Source organism: Rattus norvegicus, chromosome 2 (assembly GCF_021556685.1).
Source record: "Rattus norvegicus strain SHRSP/BbbUtx chromosome 2, alternate assembly SHRSP_T2T, whole genome shotgun sequence".
Lineage (NCBI taxonomy): Eukaryota > Metazoa > Chordata > Mammalia > Rodentia > Muridae > Rattus > Rattus norvegicus.
Window position 1 is genome coordinate 116846579 of NC_141535.1, and position 23909 is coordinate 116870487.

Consider the following 23909-nt stretch of genomic DNA (forward strand, 5'->3'; position numbering starts at 1 on the left):
TCTCTTTTTTTGTATTTGACTGGTGTGATTATTTATTGCCTGTGTTTTCATGGGTATAGTTAACCTCCTTGGGTTGGAATTTTTTTTCTAGTACCTTCTGTAGGGCTGGATTTGTGGATAGCTACTATTTAAATTTGACTTCATCATGAAATATCTTGTTTTCTTCATGTCGAGTGATTGAAAGTTTTGCTAAGTCTGGGCTGGCATCTTAGAGTCTGGTCTCTTAGAGTCTGCAGGACATCTGTCTATGTCCTTCTGGCTTTTCAGAATCCCCTCTGTGAAATCAGGTGTAATTCTGACTGGCCTTCCCCCCTTGCAGCTTTTAATATTCTTTCTTTGTTCTCTGTGTTTAGTGTTTTGATTATTATGTGGCAAGGGGACTTTCTTTTCTGGTCTCATCTGTTTGGTATTGTGTGAGCTCATTGTACCTTTGTAGACATGTCCTTCTTTGGGTTAGAAAAATTTTCTTTATGATTTTGTTGAAAAAGTTGAGCTGGGTTTCTTCTTCTATTCCCATTATTCTTAGGTTTGGTCTTTTCATAGTGCCCCAGACTTCCTGGATGTTTGTATCAGATATTTAACATTTTCTTTGACAGATGTATCTATTTCTTCTATTCTGTCTTCAACACCTGAGATTCTGTCTTCCATCTCTTGTATTTGTTGGTAGTACTTGCATCTGTAGTTTGTGTTCACTTACCCAGGTTTTCCATCTTCAGGATTCCCTCATTTTCTGTTTTCTTTACTGCCTCTATTTCTATTTTCAGGTCTTGAACAGTTTTATTTCATTCCCTCAACTGCTTGTGTGTGTGTGCATGTGCGTGTGTGTGTGTGCGTGCGTTCGTGTGTCTAAATAGAGTTACCCTGTAATAGGAGGACAATGCTATCTCTAGATAACATAGGTTATCAAATAAAATAACCCAATGCTATGTATAGGATATCATAACTTTCTGAGTCACTGGTCAGTAAATTTACATAGTCTCCCTCCCAAACATTACAGGCTATTGCCATTCTTCTTGGTTACCCTCTAGAGCTTAAAGATAAGGCTTTATTGCTAAGATACCATATACCAGATTCATAGGACACAGGGAAATCAAGCTGGTACCAACCTGGAAGCCTCATCCTTACCAGCTAGCTTTCATAGTGTTATAAGAGTCTTTGCACTCTACCAAGGGAAAAATGTAACCAAAAGTCTTACCCAGCTGTGAACCCTGTGACCTGAAGTAATAATTGTCCTGGCAAGATATGTTCACTGGTACAGTAATGGCATAGATGTTATAAAAGTAACCAACTACCTTGGGTTTGGATTTAAGGCCTGATCCACAGATATTATTGGCACTATTGGCACTAAGATGTATTTTCATCCTGGGGTTGAGTTATAGAGATTAAAACTCAAATATTCCATGTTCCTACTTTTGTGAAATTATTTTATTTTTGCCATCCATATATCTTCCTTTCTACCTATCAACATATTTTTCAGTAATGAAATTCACCATGTGTTAACAATAATCATCCATCACAGAAGAATATTTGAGGATCTGCATGATTGATTCTTTTTAATCTTTTTCTGGGTATTTTCATATTGTTTGTTAAGACTATGATGATGGAAAATTTTAAGAATCATCTCTGTTGGAGTGAATGAATGTGCTGCTCACAAACACAATTTCATCTATATTCTTCAAGAGCAGAAAACAAGAGGGAATAGACTAAAGTTAAAATTTAAAGATAAAGCTTTTCATCAGAAAAAATAATAGCAAAAAGATCAGAGTTTAGTCAGAAGGTTACTGCTGTAGCAGCAAGCCACATTTAAGCCTGGCCATTTGCTATGGTAACTGTTGAAGATTATAATAATGGGTAACTATTTCTTGTTTATGAGGGTGAGAGTTAGCTTCGCATCTGCTGGACTCTGCTAGTACTTGTATCTTCTCTTTCCAAATCTCCAGGTTGAAGAAGTATCTCAATAGCATTGGGGTTTGGAAAACACACTATAAGGGGAGATGTGAAAGGGCAGGTCAGGGATTTATGAATATGGACCAATACTGTCCTTGATCTCGTACTGTCATGTCGCATTTGGTCATCTGAATTACACATTTAATTTGGACCTTTGATGCATAAAATCAATTGTAAGCGGCCTCATCTTTCTCTTCCTCCTCTTTTTGAGACAGGGTCTTAATACATAGCCCTGACTGTCCTTGAACTCACTATGTAGATGTACTGGCTAGTTTTTTTGCCTTAGTGCAAGCTAGAGTCATCTGGAAAAAGGGAACCTCAATTGAGAAAGTGACTCCATCAGCTTGGCCTGTAGGCAAGTCTTTGGAGCATTTTTTAAAAATTAATGAGTGATGTGAGAAGGCCAAGTGTGTAGTTCCTACTACTCTGTTTTAATCTCTGGCCACGCCATGATACCAGCCCATAACTGGGAGCCACGCCATGATACCAGCCCATAACTGGGAGCCACCCTGGATCCATGGATGAAACTCTCTCTCTCTCTCTCTCTCTCTCTCTCTCTCTCTCTCTCTCTCTCTCTCACACACACACACACACACACACACACACACACACACTTGCATATGCATTAACTTACTTTTAATATGCAATAACTCAATGGTTGGCCTCTTCTAAGTCTCTCTTGGCTAGCCTGCCCTCCTCTTCACTTCCAGCTCAACACCTCTACCTACCCTCAGCTCAGTCGCTTAGTTACCTTTAGTCCTAGCTCAGCACCCTAAATCTACCCTCAGCTTAGTTGTGTTTCTAACCTCCTGCTTGCTACCCTGGCTTACTCAGAGAAGTGGTGAATGGCCACTCTGCCAGAGATCTCACATGGCTGGTGGTCCCTCTGAAGCATGGTGACTTTTCCTCTCCCTCCCTTGTGTCTGCTAGCCTGCTTGTGGGAAACTGGAAGTCTCACCTTTTCCACCTAGCCATTGGCCACTAGCATCTTTATTGATCGATCAAGAGACAATTGGGGAATAGGACCTTCAGTGTTCACACACAGATTACTGATCATCAGAACCACCCCCCTGCACATCATAGGTACTACCACCTATAGGAAAGTTGGGTTGTATAAGAAAGTAGGCTAACAAAGCCATGAAGAACAAGCCAGTAAGCACTACTCCTCCATGGCCTCTGTTTCATTTTCTGCCTCCAGGTTCCTTCTTACATTTTTGTTCTGACTTCCCTTCATGAAATACAAGCCCATTCCTTCCCAAGTTGCTTCTGTCATGGCGTTTATCATAGCAACAGAAGCATAGTAGGGTAGTAGACCCCAATGATCTATAACTTACAAAGATCAACCATCCTGTCTCCTGAGTGTGAGCATTAAAGCTGCCTTACTTCCCAAATTTTAATGTGCCTCCTTCTAGTTTGGAGTGTTTCAGTTCAGAGTAAATAGCTATTTGACAGCAACCAGGTCTGAGCACCAAGGTGTGCTGATACACTCATCTTTTTCTGCTCCTCCCTCACTAATCACTGCCTCTTTCTTTTCTTCAAAATGCATTTTAGCTGACCTTGGTAGTACATGCCTTTAACTCCACCACCCATTAGGCAGAGGTAGTAGATCTCTGTGATTCAAGGACAAGGACAGCCTGATTTATATAACAAATTCTAGACCAACCAGAGCTATACAGCTAGAATCTCTCAAAATTATATTTAATTTTCCTCATTATTACCCTCCCGTGTGTGTGTGTGTGTGTGTGTGTGTGTGTGTGTGTGTGTATACATGCCATGGTCTCTTAGTTGTTTTTCTACTTATAAACTAAAGCATTTAATTGGCTTACTGTTCTAGAGGGCTAGAGTGCTTGATATTGGAGTGAGTGTACCTTCATTGACCCACGTCGTCCAAGGAAGTCATGGTCCCTAATCCTACTCAAACAGGCCTACCAACTGGGGACCAAGTATTTAAACCTTTGAACCCATGGGGGATGTTTTCATTCAAATTACCACGCGTGGCTTGTGTGCACACAACACTGTGAGGTTGGTTCTCTACTTCCAGCTTAACGTGGGTTCTGAGGATCAAAGTGTGGTCACCAAAACTGAGCAGCAAGCGCTTTTACCCAGTGGACCATCTTTTCAACCCTTTGCCTCTTTCTTCTCTTGTCACTTTTCAGAGGATAAACTTTTCTTGAGCGATATTAAAGTATTCAAACTGTCCTTGGAAACTACTTACTTTTGGTGAGACTGTCCATGTGACACCAGAAACAGATGCAGGTCACATAATGAGTGTCACAGTTTGGTTGGAAATCCATTAGACTGCTGTGACTTCCCTTTACATGCTGAAGTTCTCTCTTGCATAGTCTTTTGTAACTTCAGCTTTCAGGAAGGCTCCTCCATGTGTGAATTTGAAAGCAATAACAGAGGGGCGATGAGAATAAAGAGGGCTGGGAACAGGATGTGTAGATTGCTTATTATAGGTAAGATTTTCTCTATGAACATTTTATGGATGATGCCTCTGCAGAGTGCAGCCAGCACTGTTATGGATGTTCTGTAACTTGCCCTCTAGACCAGGATAGCCTCAAACTTGTGATTCTCCCTTCTTAGTATCCCGAGTGTGAAATTATAGATCTGTCTTATCATATCCAGCAAGATAAGTAGTCTTAGATTAATTTCCTCAGGCTGTGACAAGTGGCCACAGACATAGTGGTTTAGAATAACAAAAGTTTACAGACATGGTGGTTTAGAACAAAGGAAGTCTATTCTCCCCAGTTCTGTAGGCTGATCTGAAACTATGCACCAAGACCTGGGCCCCATGGTCAAGCTCCTCTTTCCTCTTCTGCACATGACTGCTCACTTTGTCTCATGAGGATACCTGAGGTTATTGTTGGGTAGGGTAGGCTAGTTTTTTTAATCTACAGATATTCAATTGAGGATTGCATTAAAGGCCATTTTCACAGGTCTTAGAGACTAGGACACAGGGGTCTCTGGGGAAATGTTTCCCTTCTCCAGGAGCTGAGCTTCAGATGACTTTGGGGGAACTGCTTTTGTCTGCATGAATCTCTAACTTAGGCTACTCAGGATTCATTGGTCTCTTCAGAAGCAATCTGGTTTTCACACTTTTGCTCATAATGAACCTGATCGAAAGACTCCACTTTTCTAACTTCTGCTTTCTCCACATTTTCAGAGACTCTAGTAGACGCACTATCCATTATTCATTACATAATAAAACCAATTTTAGGAGGTACTTTATTGTGAATGCTCTTCTCTTAGATAGATTTCAAGTCACCTGAGACGGAGACCGCATTAATACACCTTGTATCACAGGGACTAAGCCATGATTCTACACAGATTCTCAGAAATACATTAAAAAGTTCAATTCTAGAGGTATTACTAGGGTATGAAGCATTTGTAAAGCACTAGCAGTTGGCCTTATGCTAGTTGCTTTACAAATGCCACCTATCCTCAGCAGGTTTTCAAGGCATCGTTTTTTATTTATAATGGCCCCATTTCTTCTTTGATGAATGACTCTTTCCCCATCATAGGGCTGGCTCAATAAATTCTGGAGCTGAGCTAAGTAGACTGCTGTCTAGAAACCAGGATCTTGGGTTGACTGTTGGAAGAAGGAAGGCATTGCATCAACTGATGGGCGCACCTAGGAGGAAAGTTGTTCAAGTAGATGCTGTCCTGGTGAGTGTCTAGCTATGTGGCCTTCAGGGATAGAGTCACTCATTACTCATTACCCCTCCAAACCCTTCCTGCTGCTTATACAAAATTAGATCCTAGCATTTACTGTGATAGGGCCCCAGTTCATTGCATATGCTTGGGAACTAAAAATGTGTTTTCTAAGTTGATAGAAGGCAGGGGCTTCCACTTCGATTCCAATTAGGAAGTTGCCGATTACAGTGCTTGCTCAGAGGTGAAGTCAGACAATCACGTTAGCATCTGTGTTGTCTGAGATGGTATCCCAGAGCCACAGAAGTGTATGTAATATCCTAGACATACAGTGGAGAAGAGGGAGAGGAAACCATGCTCTTTTAAGAGAGAGTAGGCAATTTGATGTGAGGGCGAGACATCTTTATAAATTTCAAAGAATAGGATGAATTTATTGTCTATGTGACCATGAGAAATAGATTCATTTCCAGCCAGATGTGGTGACACACACCTGTAATCCTAGTACAGGAGGAGGCTTCTGTGAAGAAGTATGTGTGTGTGTGTGTGTGTGTGTGTGTGTGTGTGTGTGTGTGTGTGCATGCGAGAGAGAGAGACAGAGAGAGACAGAGACAGACAGACTGAGACAGACAGAGAGAGACACACACACAGAGAGAGACAGCGAGAGAAAGAGAGAAAATGACTTATCTTTGTGTCTATGGCATATGTGAGGAAGGAACACCATGTGTCATTATAATTAAAACAGAAACATCTAGGTATGCAGGGACTGGTAGATGTACAATTTTGAAGTTCGTTCAAACAAGTGACATTTTTCTTCTCTAATGAATCCAAAATTTCCCTCCCGGAGCCAGCTACCATTTCCTCATTGTCCAACACTTCTCTCTTCTCTGCTGATATCCATTTTATATGACAACTCAGTGTATGTGGTGGTGGGGGAAATCCAGAAGTCATTCTGAAAATTATAAGAATCAACACATTCTACAAAATGGGCTGTTTTTGTAGGGCTGGAGCTTGAAAATATTTAACATAGGAGTGCAAACTGTAAGTTTAGGTCCAGCAAATTTGGTTGATCATGATGTACTTACAGATGGCCTCAGCATGGACTGTATACTGGTGAAAACCTTGGATATCTGGTGCAATGTCTGGACCAGATGCTGGCTTGGGCTACATGATGACAAGGGCTAGAAGTCTCTTGGCATGGCAGGGGATCAGGGACTCAGGAGACAGAACTGCTGAGTTCAGCCCATCCAGTATGTTTCCAACAGGGCCTGGATTCTTTTCAAGGCAATTTACTAATTGCTCCTCATGGCTCAGAATGCTAATGACAGGAATTAATGGTGCGGCAGACTTTCTTATGCCTGTGGTGATGACAGAAGCCTAGGTGGACATCCTGGGTGGTAGTTATTCACAACCAGAAGCAAATCCAATGTGTTTATCACATCCAATGTAAGTAATGAATCTCAGAGGTGGCTAATCCACCCAGCTTTGACAGTGGTGATCACAGGATGCACAGAGTAAAGGCAGTGGGCATTCCAGGAAACTGTCACATTCTGCTCTCAACAACTCCATGACCAGCAAGCAGAGGCCTAAGGCAAACCACCACATGCAGTAGTTGGTGGTCATATCCATGTGGAACGGGAAAGTCACAGAGCTCCTTGGTGGAAGGTGGGGCCAGGTTCCTGGGAGAAAGGTTCGATATCATCATGTGTAGACACTGTGGACATTTCCCCACTGTGAATGCAACTTTTATTCTCCTGTTGTAATTGTGGTTTCTAGGGCTTACTGCATCTATATGCTGACCTAGGTCTTGTCCTGGAAGCTTCTAGCTTCTGTACAATTTAATCTAGGTCTAGAATGTTTCCAGCTTCTGAGACCTTCTGCTGAATAAACTTACACTTTACAGTTCCTTCTGAACTCTGTTGGCTGGTTTAATTCAGCTGTCCTGGCTCAAACTCTTCTAGTTAACTGATTCAAGTTAGCTTCTCTTGGCTTTTCTCTGGATTACTCTGCTTGGCCGCATACTAACTTTGGCAATATGTTCTAATCTTCTGGCTGATTCTCAGTCTATGGCTTGTCTGTCTAGCTTGTTCTCTTTCTGCATCCTGTGTCTGTACAGCTGTCCCAGTAAAACTGCCTCCGTCCTCTCTACCTCTGTGCGGTCCCTCTTATGGTGACTCTTTCCTGTCTGTTCTTGCGAGAGTTGGACATAGGCTATTTTGTCAAATCTTTCTCTGATTTATCACACGGTCTGCCTCTCAGTTAGACATCGCTTTCAAACACTGGTGCTTCCTTCTACACACTAACTTCACCTTCATTGTTTGAGATCGAAGGTGTGGCTGGAGTCCAGGAAATTGCCAGACAAACCGCATGTGCACCAAACTCAGTTAAGCAAGAACGGTTTACCTAACGAACACTTTACTACTGAGTATTCAGGACCACAGAGAAGGACTGCAATCTGCTCTCAAGGTAGGATTTTTATAGGAAAAACCAGGTTCAAAAGTTTAAAGAGCAAGGAGGGGAAGCAGTTGGCTTAATAGGCAAAGAATTGTCAGCCCACCTTTAAGCTGATTGTTTGAGTAAGGTAAGGGGGAGATGGACTGGTGGTGAACGGGGGAATTTCAGAGCACTGAGATAACAGATCATGAGTATTATAATCATAACTTTTTGGCCTATAGTAGCATTCTTCAGTGTCAGTCACAAAAACCACAGAGAGCTCACATGTGGTTAGGTGAAGGAAGGGCTGCCCAGTGGTCAGTTCTGACTCAATCCATTTTAGACATAACAATTAATATTAATCTTTGATTTGATGGGTTCTATGTAAAGCTTTGTGGAATTTCTTAAGATCAGCAAATCTCATACAGAACAAAACAGGGTACATGGTCAGCATGTTCTTGAGCTGGGTCACTTCTCCATGTCAATGACTGAAAGGCATGTTACAGCAACAATATGAAATAGCTGGCAGTCATGGAACAAAATGACTACAAATATTCTGGTGCACAGGATGTGTGTCAAACCATAACAGTGTATACTAAGGGTATATATACATTCTAGCCAGATCACATAGACCTGGAAAGTCTTTGGATGTGGTCAGAGCAGTCATGGTGATTGATTAAAATACCTCTATACCCCACTCTCCTCTGCAGTCACTCCACAAGGAGTTATGTTTCACATCTTTTAGAGAGCCCTGGAAACTGGCTTTGAGCAAAACTGGAGCATGTTCAGTACCTATCTTCTCTGCCTGGAACGGCTTCTTGGGGGCTAGCACATCTCTTGCTGGGCTGAGTAGGACAGTCATCTTACCTTGCAGATAGTATCTATGTTTCTAGAAGTATCATTGGAATCCATTGCCCAGGGTCTCCACACACTGGAACCCAGACCCATGAAAACATAATGACCATAGCAGGAAGGATCAGAAAGATGAACTGGCGGCCTCTTCCCCAACACACTACAACTATGAAGAAAACATCAGTATTGACATTTGCATCATTACCAAAGACCTAGAGGTAGACATGGTTGTCCTTACCAAGATAGCTCAGGCTGTTTTTGGTCTGTCTGGTCTGTCTTTGGCTTTAGACTGGAAAACTGTGGCAATGACAAACCAATAGTGAACACTGTGGTAATTTCAGTCTGGTAAGTGTTTCAAAGTCAATCTCCCTGAAGCAAGTGAAGGAAGCTTAGTTTTCAGCTACTGGTTTCTCACTAAGATAAACCTGAGGGTAAGCAAGAAAACCAACTGACTCCCTTACTGCAGGTCATGTCAGTTATCTGATTCTGAGTCTTCAGAGACCTTGACCAGGGTTTAGCAAACCTTTTCTGTAAAGAGTTGTGTGATAAATATATTTGCTCTTTAGGCCATGAGATATCTGATGTGTCTATTCAACTCGAAGCAGGAAAGCAGCCTTAGCTCTAACAGAGGCAGGCTGCAGCTTACCCATGCATACCAGGGGCGTGACATTTCTGGAGAGCATTTGGTGATTTTTGGTTACCTTTGTGTCCTTGTGGCCATAATCAGACAGAAACAACTTAAGCTGCCAAGGGAGGAAGAGTTCAGTTCATTATGGCGGTGAGGGCATGGTGGGGCAACTTGGTTGACATAATGTCGGCTAGGAAAAAGAGAAAAGGGAAGGCTGGTGCTCAGTTGCCTCCTCCCAGCAGGATATGTATATGCGGGGTTGGGGGTGACCTTCCCTGGGGAGTGATACTGCCCATATACAGATAAATCTTTCCCTTCAGCTAGTACTTTCCGAAAATGTCCTCCTGGGCACTCGCAGAAGAGAATCTCAATGATCTCATCTAGTGGCTCTCTGGCTTGTGCCTATAATCACAGCCCTTGGGAGGCAAAGTGGAAGAGGACTTCCGGGAATTCAAAAACAGCCTAGGCTATAGAGTGAGATCTGGTCTCAAAAAACCAAATCCAAAACCAAACCAAACAAAATCCAAACAGACATGCGGTCAAGAGAATAGTGAAGACTAAGCAGTATAGTCATCTAGGAAGAGAAGGCTAAGGTTTGAATCTTTGCTGCCCAGCACCAAGATTAAGGCATAGCCTTCTGAGAGCTTCCTGTGAATCTTTTGGAGTCAGTACATGTCACATGCAAAGATCTTTCTTTGTCCAACTTGCTGGGCTCTGAAACACAGCCTTGGAGGCTGGTGTTGATGACTGTGCTCAGAGTGGTTTTCCACCATCCTGGAGGTGTGGGCACTAGGAGGACTGTGCTGTCAGATTGCCTTGAAAGATGATCTGCCCATCAATGTAAGTATCCTGTGAGCCAGGCTCCTGAAGGACCGTGGAAAGCGTTACAGACCATGAGCAGGTACCAGGTCTCCTGGAGAGCTGAGTAAGGGCTTACCTCATTTTGAAGTTGAGAGCTACCCTCCAGTTAGTTCATTCTGACACAAGGCAGACATTTTCAATGAATTTAACAGTAGAAACCTGCTTACTTTATATGCACGGTGAAAGGGGCAAGTAAGATCCAGCAGAGGAAAAAATGGACATGATCAATAACAGGGTAAAAAAAAATGAACACTTTCCTGGGAGTCATGAAAAATAGATGACACACACTAGAGTCACCCAGGAAGAGAAAGCATTGATTGCGGAATTGCCTCCATCTGATTGGCCTGTAGGCAACTCTGTGGGGCACAGCCCCATGTGGGCAGTGTGACCCCTGGGCAGGTACTCCTGAGCTGTATAAGTGGGCTGAGTAAGCCATGGCATTGTGTGACTTTTCTTGGGGAGATGCAACATGCACATCACTCCAGATCACCAACCTGGTATAGACCTAAGTACAGAAACCATCCAAGCCCAACTTTGTGATACGTGAGTTTTATCGGTGCTACTTACAGGGGTATGGGTGAGGGGCCACATACAGAAGCAGAAATGACTCAGAAAGTAAAAGAGTTGCATCATGAAAGCCCACACCAGCTTGAATGACAGTTCACAAAGCTGGGACATTGGAGCTCACAGCACATGTGGCTTGCAGGCAGCTAAACAGGCTGGAAGGTGTCCCTTCCAAGTAAGTCACATGTTCCTTTTTCCCTTCCATTTCCCCCTTTTATTGAAAATCGATTACTTTCTCATATACTATATCCTGTACCAGTTCCTCTCTACCTCTCCACCCTCCAGATCCATTCCCTTTCTGTTTCTCATTAGAAAAGAACGGGGTTCTAAGAGATAACAAACATACATGACAAAATGAAATACGATAAGATAAAGCCAAAACCATCACAGTGAGGCTGCACAAGCCATCCCAGCAGAGTGAGAAGAGCCCAAGAACAGGTACAAGAATCAGAAACTCACCTGCGCACACATTCAGGAGTCCCATAAAGATATTAAGTTAAAAGCTATGATGTATACACAGAGGACCTGGTACAGACCCAGGCATACCCTGTGCTTGCTGCTTCAATCTCTGTGAGCTCATATGAGCCTGGCTTAGTTGATTCAGACGGCCTTGTTCTCCTGGTGTCCTCCATTCCCTCTTCTGCTGAACTCTCTGAGCTCTGAGGGGGGGATTTGGTGGGGACAACTTATTTAGACGCTCTCTGTGTTATGCCTGATGGTGTGGGTCTCCATGTCTGTTCCCATCCACTGCAGGTGGAAGCCTCTCTGATGATGGCTGGATATGACACTGATCTCTGAGTAGAGCAGAATATCATCAGGTGACTCAGATATTATAAACCTCTTCCATGAAGCTGGACTGGTCTCTGCTTTTTCCCAGTCTGGTCTCAAAGTCTTCTTTGCAATTTGGCTTGTATGGGAATTGTGGGAATAGCTGTTAATTAAGGTTGAAGCCCACCATGACTGAATAGCCTCTGGGTAGCTTGATGCAAAATGGGAGACTCCCTTCATTAGCTGGCTTTCTCCTTCTCTTGTCTGGGGAACTCTAAGCCCCCACTTACTCCTCTACCTGAGGAATGTCCCATAGCCTCAATTGGATTACAGAATCAATTTCCTTTCTCCAGATAAGAACCCTATTCAGCCAGCACCTGAGATTCCTAAAATGCTTCCTCATGCTAATGAGGCACTCCAGGTACCCTAAGCCCCCAGCTAATGACCTTTAGCCAGCCTGGATGTTCCTACCCTCAGTCTTCTAAAACTTTATAAGCCTGAATCCACCCTAAGTAAAGTTGACCTGCCTCCTGATAGCTGGTCCTGATGTGGTTATTTGCTGTAAGTACTCACAGGGCTTCGAGCCTGCAACCTACTCATTGTCTTTGCTTCCACTGCCCTTGTAGGCCTTATCGGCCTATCATCCATGAGAGCAGGGAGACCCGCACGAGTGACTTTTGGCATCATTTACTGTATTCTTGGAAGGGAGTGAGTCTGATCAATTTTAGGGACTTCCTGAAGTTATTTTGAGTTGTTTACCTTCTGCCTTAAGAAACTCTCCCTAAGGATTAAGTGTTTCCATCTCAGAGGAAACAGCTATGGAACACACGGAATAACATTCTATTTCCTGCCTTGGCTTCCATTGATGATGGACTGTCACTTTTTTGTTTTTTCTGACCTACTGGGTCTGTTTAGTGTTGCCTGCTGGTGATCTTGCTGGCTTGATCTTATACGTGTCTTGTGCAGGTAGCTGCAGTTTCACTGTGTTCATGAGTGCAATAGTTATGTCATTCCCACAAGGTAGTCCTCCACAGCACTCTTCTGTGCCATCCAGCCCTTCCATTCTTTCTGTCTCCTCTTGCTTGCTGTTGTTGATGGGGCTGAGCACACAGTGGTCACTTACTCTGGTCAAGCTGACCACTTATGAGTCTGCATTAACTGCTGCTTCCTGCCAAAAGAAGCTTTTTTGGCCAAGGTTGAGGGCTGCACTACTGATATAAATATTTAGAAGGTAGTTTGACGGCATGCCCATTTATCAAAACAACATTAATAGGGGCCCTGCTGGGGCTATGACTTCTGGAGTGCATATGCACTTTTGACTATGTTTACAGTATCAGTCATGGATTCTCTCCCATGGAGCAGGCCTCAAACTTGATGACAAAGTGCTTGCTTTCCCCCAATAATATTCATGCCACACTTGTACCAGTGATCATGTCTATCAGGCTGGTATTGTGGCATTCAGTATTCGCTGATGGCTAAGACCGTTGATGTCTTTTCTACTTTAGTGGCCTGTATAGCACCTTCTGGTACTAATGCTAGTCAGCGGGGAGGACCCTTCCAGGTCACTTTCAGGCTGATTTTTCTATGTTCTGCAGTCAAGGATGTTGTATTGTTGCAGTAAAGTACAACGATTTAATTATGGTGGGCAACCAACAGTAACCATATCCAGCTCTTTACCTGGGCACTGGGAATTTGAACTCAGGCCTTAACATCTGCATAGGAAAGGTCTTTCCCATCGAGTTATCTCCTCAGCCCCTGGATAATCTATGTATGTTTCATGGCTTTGTAGAATAGCCTCAAGAAGAAAACACCATAATTTTCTTTTATCGGTACACATTGTTTTGCAGATAATCAGCAATGCTTCTCAGGGAGGTTTCCCACAGGACTGAAGATCTTATGGTTCACTTATCCCCAGGTCTCACAATAAGTGGCTCTTTGGGATCCCTCACATTACAGGCAAGCCTTTAAGGTCAAGAGCTATTCTGTTAATTGACATAATTATGGTATCTTTTTACTCTGTAGATTTCCTTGATTTTCCCTCTTGGCATTAGTCATTATAACTAATATTCATATCACACTTGATGTAACCTCTGTCAGTTCTTGAAATAACATTTGTGCAGCAATGTATTTTACCAAAAAAAATGAGCAAAGCTGACCACAGAAAGCATTTGTCACAGTGTCACTAAGGTGAGTCAATCACTTGTCAGGTACTTATGAATGCCTCAAATCAAAACATTCTGGGCAGTCAACACTGCACAAATACAGAATTTGCAGATTTAGACATGCAACCTAGGCTAATCCAAGCAACAGCGCAAGACACATCATAATGGAGTTTTTGATGCCAGGCAACAGGGCTTTTAATTTTTGTAGCTGTTGATTGTTGTCTGCTCAGGATCAAATGCAAGGCTCTGCATATGCTAATCAAGTGTTCTCCACCACTGAGATTTATTATTTTAAATTACATGAATATTCATGCATGCTCACACATTTGTGTGTTTGCACGATGCCTGTGGAGGTCAGAACTGCTGAAGCCCTCTGGAGCTAGAGTTGAAGGTGGTTGTGAACCTGGGGTGGGTGCTGGGAAATAAACTTGAGCCCCCTACAAGAACAGTGCACTTTCTTAACTGCTGAGCCTGTTGTGGTTTGTAACAATGGATCTCTGAGGGTTGTTGGAGCTGTCAGGAAGGAATTTGTGCAAAACAAGTACATTTTGAAAGGACTGAGATGATAGATATGAGAGGGGAGAGTTTTGAACCAAGGCTGGAACCCACTCATTTCTCCTTAGGGAATAGTCACTGGCTGTCTTCAAAAGTACGGTGATGAGGTGGAGTCTGAAGGGCAGAGGAGGGCCCTAGAGTGCTGGGCTTAGCTGGGCTTTGCCAGGACATCGTGAGAGAAGCTTGGCTGAAGCGGGATGGCCTGATGTGGCAAAAGTCAGTCTGCCATGTGGAGATGTTGGATCTGTTAGAAGTTAAGGGTTTATTCGTCATTATTCCTTCAATCTGTGCACTGATTAACATCTATGTGCAGAAACTGGCCTAGAAATGGAGTCCTGTTATGAGTTCATATCTAGAAGTTGGAAAACTGTTTAAAGTTTGCAGTAATTGAGCTAGATTTTCCTCTAATGTCTGTCTTGCTTTACTTCCCTCCTTCCTTCCCTCCTTCCTTCCTCCCTTCTTTCCCTCCTTCCTTCCTCCCTTCCTTCCTTCCTCCCTCCCTCCCTCCCTCCCTCCTTCCTTCCTTCCTTCCTTCCTTTGGGTAAGCTTAGTGTGTTGCACAGGCTAGTCTTGAACTCCTGGACCCCTCCACACAGGTTCCCAAGTAAATGGGACAACCTTCATATGCCACTGTGTCCATCCCTGAAATGTATTGATGAAGACATTTCTTAATTCAGTGAAGTTTCATTTACTCAGATTTTCATTTTGATAATGTTTTGTATGGTACAATACATGTAAACTTGGAGACACATTGAAAACAAACCCAGCTTCCAAACAGAACCATTTAAGTCTTATGTTCTTCTAGTCACACAATGAGCGTATGTTTACTTAACTGACTTTCAACGTTGTTGCATAAGCAGTGCATGTTAACCAAGATACTGTAAAAGTATTGAGGCAAAGTTCACAATGATCACTTTAAGATTTGCGTCTTTGGGTAGATGGATGGATATAGTCTGTCTCTCTCTGTTCAGTTGATGCCCATTTCCCTGTTGTGATTAGCGATGTCATTTGGCATGCCACTGGCATTCTGCTATGCAAATACACATATCCGTATCCATATTTGATATTTATGTATATGCAAATGTAAGTGTTTATATCTTTGCATTCTTTGTGCACACCTGTTTGTTTTATTTCACAAAAAATAAAAAAGGGTTTCTTTTACCCCTTGCTAGCGGGCACTGTAGGACCACATGGTTTCTACCGGATATTTTCATCTCAATCAGCAAAGCATCTCACATGCTAAGCTCCACCCCATCTCACACTGTGATGGCTACTCTCTGAGCCCTAAAGCAATCTCTCCATTCATCTAGTTCCCAAGCTGGGTTGCTGCCACGCCAGTTTCATGCAGAGACTGCCTATCTCACAGCTCTCTTACTGGGAACTCTGCTCACATTATCAGCATCTACACCCTGGTCCCAGCTGTGGCTACCTTCTTGTAACTCTCTGACACTGCTCTGCTTACATTCTCAACAACCCGTTAAAATCAAGACAAACTGCAGCCCAACAATCAGATTTATATGTTAAATTCTCAATCCATAACACATCCACACAATAAACTCACAACCAATTCATAAGGATACAAACTGCCCACCTAGATAAGATAAATTTGAATAGAGAAATCCATCCCAACCTTGGCAATTGAAGACCACCCAGATCTGGGTCATCCTCTGCCTCCATCTCGATTCCCCTTTCTTCTCCTTCTCTTCTGCCTTATAAAAACTTTGTTCCTGCCTTATTTTTTACCATCCAATCATGGCCTTGACCTAACTTTTGCCAGCCCTCATTTAGACATCAACCTATACCCATTAGCTCTCTGGAAGGCCATAGGTGGAACCTGAAGTCATTGTAGACCCCAGACTAGTTGCCTTTGCTGCAGTAAACCCGTTTGACTTTGGTGTGTTCTATAAATATCTCTTCCGGTAACTTGTTTTGTTTTGAGATGGATCCTCTTAGGAGCCCAGACTGGCCTGGAATTCACTGTGTAGCCAATGCTGGCCTTAAATTCATGGTATCTCTAAGTCCCCAACTGCCGGGATTTCGTGTGTGCAGCACGACTGGTTCATGGTCCATCACTTTAGTCTGTGTTGTTCTTTGAGAAGGGCTGGCACGCCCTGCAGTGAGCCAGCAGTGGCCTTCAACTTCTGTACTGGCTATGGAACCTGAGGTGTTTCTCTAACTGAATCTTAGTTCAATCTTGTTAGTGTGTGTGTGTGTGTGTGTGTGTGTGTGTGTGTGTGTGTGTGTGTGTATGGCGGGGGGTGGAGGGTTGCCACTTTGAGTATGTAGAAATCAGAAGACAACTTTATTGAATCAATTCTGTTTCTACCTTTATGTGGTTCTGACCATTGAACTTGGGTCATTAGTCTTAAGCAGCATGCACTTTACCTGTTGAGCAACCTCACTGTACCTAAGAAGAAGGTTGAAGTAGGGTATGGGGCTCAAGGCTATAATCTCAGCTACTAGGAACACTGAGGCAGGAGGGTGGCAAGTTCAAGGCCAGTCTGGAAAACACAACAAGACCCTCTCTCAATATATAGTTTTAAAAGGAGTTGGGGACATAGCTCAGTGGCAGAGTATTGAATTATTGTTTTCCCAGTAGTAGCAGGCTCTTGGGTTCAATCAGACAAGCAAAGGGAAACAAAACTATTAGAACCACATAGAAAAGTAAAGCATGGTAAGGAATCCTTGTGACCGCAGTCTTTCTGTTCCTCTCAGCAACCTTGACAATTATATAGCTTGCACATTGTCTAAGAGATATATGGGGGCTAAAAGACATTCACACAAGTATGTACAGGAACTTCTCAAGGACTGGAAGGAAAGCCTGTCAGGGCACTGTAGATGACCAGACTCGTGCCCGTTCCTGGCTTGCATGCACTGTTTCCATCTTGCCATGCGGCTGATGACAGTGCAGAGTGACCTCATTGTTTTTAGAGGTGCTCTACAGTAACTGCTTCCCACAGAGGGATCTTTTCTTTGTTCCCAGTCTCTTGTTATAAACCCTCCTCCAACAAGTGGCCTACCTGAATGGGATTTAAATGGGGGCATAAGTATCTCCCAGGATACCCCTTGGAAAACAATATATACATATAAAATTAACATCAGTGTTACTAGATTTCCTTTTACAACGCACAGGCCTGAAATCCCAGCAATGGGGAAGCAAAGGGGTGTGTGTGCCTGCATTTGTGTGCGTGTGTGTGTGTGTGTGTGTGTGTGTGTGTGTGTGTGTGTGTGTGATGGGTTGGAGTGAGGCAGGGGAATCACCAGACATCAAGATCAGCTTGGGATACAAAGTGATACTCTGTTTTAAACAACAATGACCAAAAAAAAGTAAATAGTAAATATCCTTTCAGAGATTTGCAGGTTTAGTTCCCACCAACAATGTGTATGAGGGTGTTTCTCAAGCCCGGATTAATTTGATAAATCTTTTATCAGCTGCAAGATGAGAAACAAGTATCACAGATTTGATTTTCGTTTAATTTAAGATTGGATATTAAGCTTTGGAAATTTTAAATCGTTTCTTTTTGTAACCAGTTTGTGAACAGAGATCCTACTAGATAGAGAGGAAGCCAAGACATGTGTCTAATTCTTTGCTCTGAAGCAATATGAGGCAGAGAAATTTAGTAACAGCAACAAGACTTTAAGGAGAGTCTTATCTGGAGAGTATTATGGAATGCTTTGGATTTGCTGCTTCTGGGTATCATGGAGAGCTTGGTAGTATGATGCATATAGTTAGGGAACTCCAGCAGAATATGTAAGAATAGAATTCAATCTCATTGTAGGATCGGTCGGTGTCTTTTTTGTTTTTTTGTTTTTTTTTAAGACAGCATTTCATGTAGCTAAGCCAAAGCTAGTTTTGAGCTTCTGAACCTGTTTCCATCTCGTTGCATGGGTTATTTATTTATTTACTCTTTTTAAAAGGGGGATGATAGAAATAAGAGTATACGCCACGGAGCATGTTCTGTGTGCACATTATTAAGCCCCCCCCCCCCCATTATTTTATTTTGAAGATCCATTATTTTATTTTGAAGAATTAACAACCAAGGGCAAGACTTTGTACGTCTGCGCATGGATCCTCAAATCAGGCCACCGAATGTTCAACAGGGGACCTTGAGTCATATGAAGACATATGAAGCCGGAGAAAAATAGACATCCTTATCTTAAGGCGTGTGTGGGGGGAAGGAGGTAGAATTGACACAGCCCCTACCCTTGCAACATATAGGGAAACATACCTCTTCCCTCTGCAGGCCCCGATGGATTCTAGTGTCTCTTGTAGAGCTTTGCATGTTTGAAAAAGTGAGAAGCAAAGAACCCGAGAGCGAGGCTACACCCGAATCCCACCCACCCCTTTCCGATCTACGGGGAAGTAGAGCTGCGCACCGCTGTTTTGTGCGGGCTTCCTAGGACCTGATCCTGGGCAGTTGGGGATTACGTCCCCGAGGTAGGGCCCATAGCGGGTCGGGAGGCGTGCTTGGGGACCTCCGGGCCTCCCGGGTTCCCACTCCTGCGTCCCCGCCCGTGCGGCATCCCCCTCCCCGGCGCTGCGGCTGGCGCGCGCCCCGCCTGACGCTGCAGCTGGGCCAGCGACTCGCCATTGGATTAAAAATAGCAGCTCCCGCCCGCTGGCCGGTCGGGGCAGGGGCCGAGTCTCCCCAGCCTGAGCTGATCCTCAGCCCGCGCGGCCGCTACGTCCAGGTCCTGCTCTCCCACTGCGCCGCGTTCCTCCCCAGGCCCGCTGCGCTCAGCGGCCATGCAGCGCCGGGGCGCCCTGTTCAGCGTGCCGGGTGGCGGCGGGAAGATGGCTGCAGGGGACCTGGGTGAGCTGCTGGTGCCTCACATGCCCACGATCCGCGTGCCTAGGTCAGGGGACCGCGTCTACAAAAACGAGTGCGCCTTCTCCTACGACTCTCCGGTAAGGGAGATCCACGGCGCAGTCGCGCAGCCGGCCTGGGAAACGGGGTGGCGCTCAGGGCAGGGGATCCGATGAGCTGCGGGCCCGGGACTTTTTCTCCTCCGGCTGCTTCTCCTCCTGCTTTGGCTCCCAGGCATCAAGTGAGCGCCCCCGGGCTGCTGCGGTCGAAGACTGGGTCCTCTGGGCCCTTCACTCCGTTAGCGTGCGGCTAGGCTACCAGGGCCCCTGGCTTCAGCATTCTGCCCACAGCCCCCAGCATCAAGAAAGGCAAGCAAGAGTTAGACCAGGGTTCTGAGCTGCTTTCGCGGGTGACAGAGGGGTGGGGACGTGGTAGGTGAGAGTCCCCTAGCCCGCGACACGCACAGTCTCTCTCTCTCTCTCTCTCTCTCTCTCTCTCTCTCTCTCTCTCTCTCTCTCTCTCTCTCTCTCTCTCTCTCTCTCTCTCATGCCTTTTCTTGCCCAGAGTTTCCCACTGCCGGACAATGCTGATGGCCTCTCTCTCCATTTCCATATTTCCATCCCTTTCCTTTCTGGCCATTGTCAGGTCCGGTGGTCCCAACTGGGCAGCAGAAATAAGGGGCCGCTGTCTTATGATGGCTTCCTAAAGCCTTACTCAAATCTTTCCCTTCTAAGTGAGTCACTGGGTTGACGTGAGCTATGTGAATTATTAAAAGTTCACTCCCGATTCGTGACCTCGCAGGAGGAGGGGAAGTTACGAGGCGTCCTGGTCTTCCACTAGGAAGGCTGGTAGAGGTTTCCAATCTAGTGGGTCTTTGAGGTTGTGAAAACGTGCGTGCGAGGCAGAAGCAGGTTGAAATGCCCCCGTCAGTAGTCAAAATGGGCTTCAAAGTGACTCAGCTGTCTGGCCGCTATCTGCCTTTTTGAGGATCAAGCTATTTTTATCCTTCCACTTTGGATCTCATATGTCACCCAGCAGATCTTGGGGCATCGCGAGGTTCATGGGTTGGAGGGAGAGACAGAGGTTGTCCAATACATTTTGCTCTTAAGCGTATAGAGAGCTATTGGGGGGGTGGTGGTGGCTAAATGAGAGGCAAAATCTTAGAAGTTTTCTTTTTTTTTTTAATTTTTTTTCTTTTTTGACCAAAAAAGGGGGGTTGGTTGATTTGGGATGGTTGTGAGGCTTATTTTGTTTGGTATACATTGGGGTTCTGTCATTACCATCTTCTCTAGGATTGTTTAGTTTTTCTCTTATCCTATTCCAGACGATCCGGGGATCAAACCTAACTAATTTGTTTAATTATTTATTTTTCATATCTTAAAAAAAAAGACCCAGGTAGAGTGGAACAAAAGATTGCATTTAATAGTTGGCACATTTTGAACACGTGACTCACAGTGACCGTTAGCATGGCCATGGCGTCCCATTATCTACAACAGTCTAGGAAAGACCATTTTCAGGTTGTGTGGGCCCTGTGTGGGACAGGTTACATGAAAACAACAAACAAACAAACAAACAAACAACCCAAAAAAACCCAAGAGGGGGGTATGGCTAGCGTCTGACTTAAGCTGTGGCTTAACTCCTCAGGGCACATAACATGGCTCTCTCTATGGTGGACTGGTTGCTCTTCTAGCTTTGCTGGTAGACTGGTCCTGGAGAGAAGGTGTGAGAACAAGTTGATTGTTGAAACCGATTTCCACAGATAGGAGCTGGTTTTCTGTGTGACAGACAGCACTCTAGAAGCTTCTTGTCCGTGTAAGAGATGATTTCATGCATGTTGCCATGTTCCGTGGGGGAGACTGGTTCTGTTTACAGGCTGTGAGTCATCCTGTTTCGTTATCTGTATTTCAGGGAAGATGACGAGGGTTTATAACAGATAATTTAAAGCAAGATGCCTGATAATGAGAGGTTTGTTTTGGGGGAGCTTAAACAGTTCGTTGAGGATCTGTGTTTTTTGAGTGCTTCACTTAGTGCTGTTAAGCATAGCAAAAACTTTCCTTCATAAGTGCTGTGGGGCCAAGGTGAAAAACAGTTAACATTGGGGTAGGGGTGATGGTGGGCATCCTCCTTTCAGATTGTTTTGAAAAGGCTCATAACTAAAGCTGATAGAAGATAAAATAGGTGGATATTCTAAACAAGAGGAGTTATATGGGCCAATGCGCTAAGCACAAATATTTCCTTCTTGTTTGCCTATAATGTATTGCAAAACGAAAAGACTAATTTGACTGAGTGTGGTAGTTTTCTAGATGCTAAGATAAAAATCCCTACAGGAACAGCTATTGAGAGGGAAGGTTTAAGTTGGCTCACTGTGTTAGAGGGGAGGGCATGGTGGAGTAGCTAGTGTGTGGCTGCTCAAGGAAGCAGAAGGCTCAGGCTGACATCAGAAACAGATATAACCCCGAGTGACCCATTTCTGCTAGGCAGACTACACCAAAGGTTCTGCCACCCCACATCTTAATAGTACTACCATTTGGGGCACAGGGTGGGGCGGGGCAACGGGGATGGACTCAAATCATAGCAGCAAATAAGGTGTAACTTCAGGACCAAGAAGGGAGTAGAAAGAGTCCTGAAAAAGTACTTGAAAAAAATTATAATGAATATATATTCGATATATATAAAATCAATTATACATATCTTGCTCATGGTCAGGTGACCCCATGCACTCCCACAGTGGTGAGAGCTGGGGTTTAACTCATGGCTTTGTACATGCTAACCTCATATCCTAACATTGAACCTGATCTTGATATAGGCCCTTATACATGTTAGAGAAGTATCTGCCAGCAAGCTATATCCTCATCTATCTTTTTATATCTCCTATATCTTTTTATAATTTGAAATAGGCTCCCCCTATTCAAAAAAACTTAGTTGAAATTATTCTGAGCCCTGGGCTGACCTTGAACTTGGGATTTTTTACCTCCTAACTACTGTATCACAGGTCTATGCCATCAGTCCAGACTTAGAAATCTATTTTATTTTTAGATGAAAAGATTTAATTGATTAACGTGTGTGTGTATGTGTGTGTGTGTGTGTGTGTGTGTGTGTGTGTGTGTGTGTGTGAGAGAGAGAGAGAGAGAGAGAGAGAGAGAGAGAGCGAAAGAGCAAGAGAATGGGGGGGGGCTACACCCACATGAGCCTCAGCTTGCTTGTTGAGCTAAGAGGCCAACTTGCAAACAGAAAAGGAGTCTTTCCTCTTGCTGTCAATTGAGTTTTAGGGGTTGGATTTAGGTCCTCCATTTAATTGGCTCTTGAAAAGCTACTTTTAGGTAACATGACTTTATGTGTGTTGTGGGTCTAATATGAAATATCCTTTCCATGTTCACATGTTATTATTCCCCAGCTTATGGTCTCTCTAATTTTAGGAGACTCTGAAGACTTCGAGACATTAGATCTGAGAAAGGAAGTGAATTAATTATTGGGGTGGGTCTTTGCTGGGTGTCTTGTTCTTGGCTCCTCCCCAGTTCTCTCATCTACTGTCTGCCATGAGGCAGGAAGCACTTCTACCACATACTCCCACGACTGAGGGGGTCTCCGATCGAGTCTATGGGGCCAGCTGACCACGAGTAAGAAATAATAATCCCTCCCCTCCAGTTCTGCCCTTGGCAGCTTGAATCCAGTAATGGAAAGCAGCTACTTCAAAGCAAGGTTGGAGGAAGACAGTCCAAGCCTTTGTATCATGGAGGCTTCAGGCCCTAGGCACAGTCACAAGAGCTTTGCTGGCCAGGGTGAGACCCTTCTCAGTACTTCCCATTTCCTTCCCTCCCTCAAGTGTCTGGTACAGAACAGCTGGTAAAGACAAGTTTGTTCCCCTACCCTTTTGGTTTTGCCCAGGTCTTGTCTCCGGCCTCAGCGTGTTCAGTCAATTCTCCTTGTCTTGGTTCATCTCATGAAGTCTTTCATGCTCTTCCCCGTGGAGCTGGATGTCAGATACTGTGTTGAAAGTTTTGTGAGGTGAAGGGGTGGGTATTGTGTTGGGTCTCCCATCTACTCAGTGCCTTCACACACCCAACATGGCTCTCTCTGAGGTCGAGTGGTTCCTTCCTGCTGTGTACTTTGTACTTTTCTGTTTGTCGTCCAGTGAGGGCAGTCTATGGCTTCTCACTATGCCACAGTCTTTTCCTTGTCTAATATCGCCTTCCCCTGGCGTTCTTTAATGAAGGCTCTTTCTCATCTGCTTCTGATCCCATCCTGTCCTGGAGGCCTACTCTGCACATCCGTGGATCATACGGGCACCGGCACTTAGGTATCCTCTCTTCCACACTGGCCTTCTTCTGTTTATTTTGTCCCTTTAATTCTTATTTTTGAAGCACTTACCAGGTGCAAAGTCTTGGATGAAGCAGGGCACACTGTTCTCCTCTGCAGAGTGAGGTGCTTGCCTATCCCTTATTGTCTTAGCCATTTTATTTTTGTTATGACAAACTCCACAACGAAAGCCCCCATTGTGGTTTCTGACTGAGGGCACAGTCCTTTGAGATGGCGGGACTAGTCATGGTGGCAGAAATCATAGGAAGATCATCACCTCACAGGCGGGAAACAGGGAGGCGAACGCTGGTGATTACTTGCTTTCCTCATTCTTTCAGTCTAGAACTCCGTGCCCGGGATAGTGTCTCCCCACCGCATTGAACC

At 44.2% G+C, this 23909-nt stretch overlaps 1 protein-coding gene across 4 annotated transcripts in view; it reads left to right on the forward strand.

Annotated features, from left to right (window-relative positions):
* The first annotated feature begins 19072 nt into the window (after positions 1–19072).
* The window catches only part of Usp13 (ubiquitin specific peptidase 13), a 110744-nt gene continuing 105907 nt past the window's right edge, over positions 19073–23909 (forward strand). For 3 of the 4 annotated variants that reach the window (XM_087622044.1, XM_087622042.1, XM_087622047.1), the window contains exon 1: positions 19073–19330. In XM_087622044.1, the coding sequence (XP_087478170.1) occupies positions 19169–19330 (162 nt within the window). In that variant the 5' untranslated portion in view covers positions 19073–19168. 4 annotated transcript variants of the gene reach the window in all.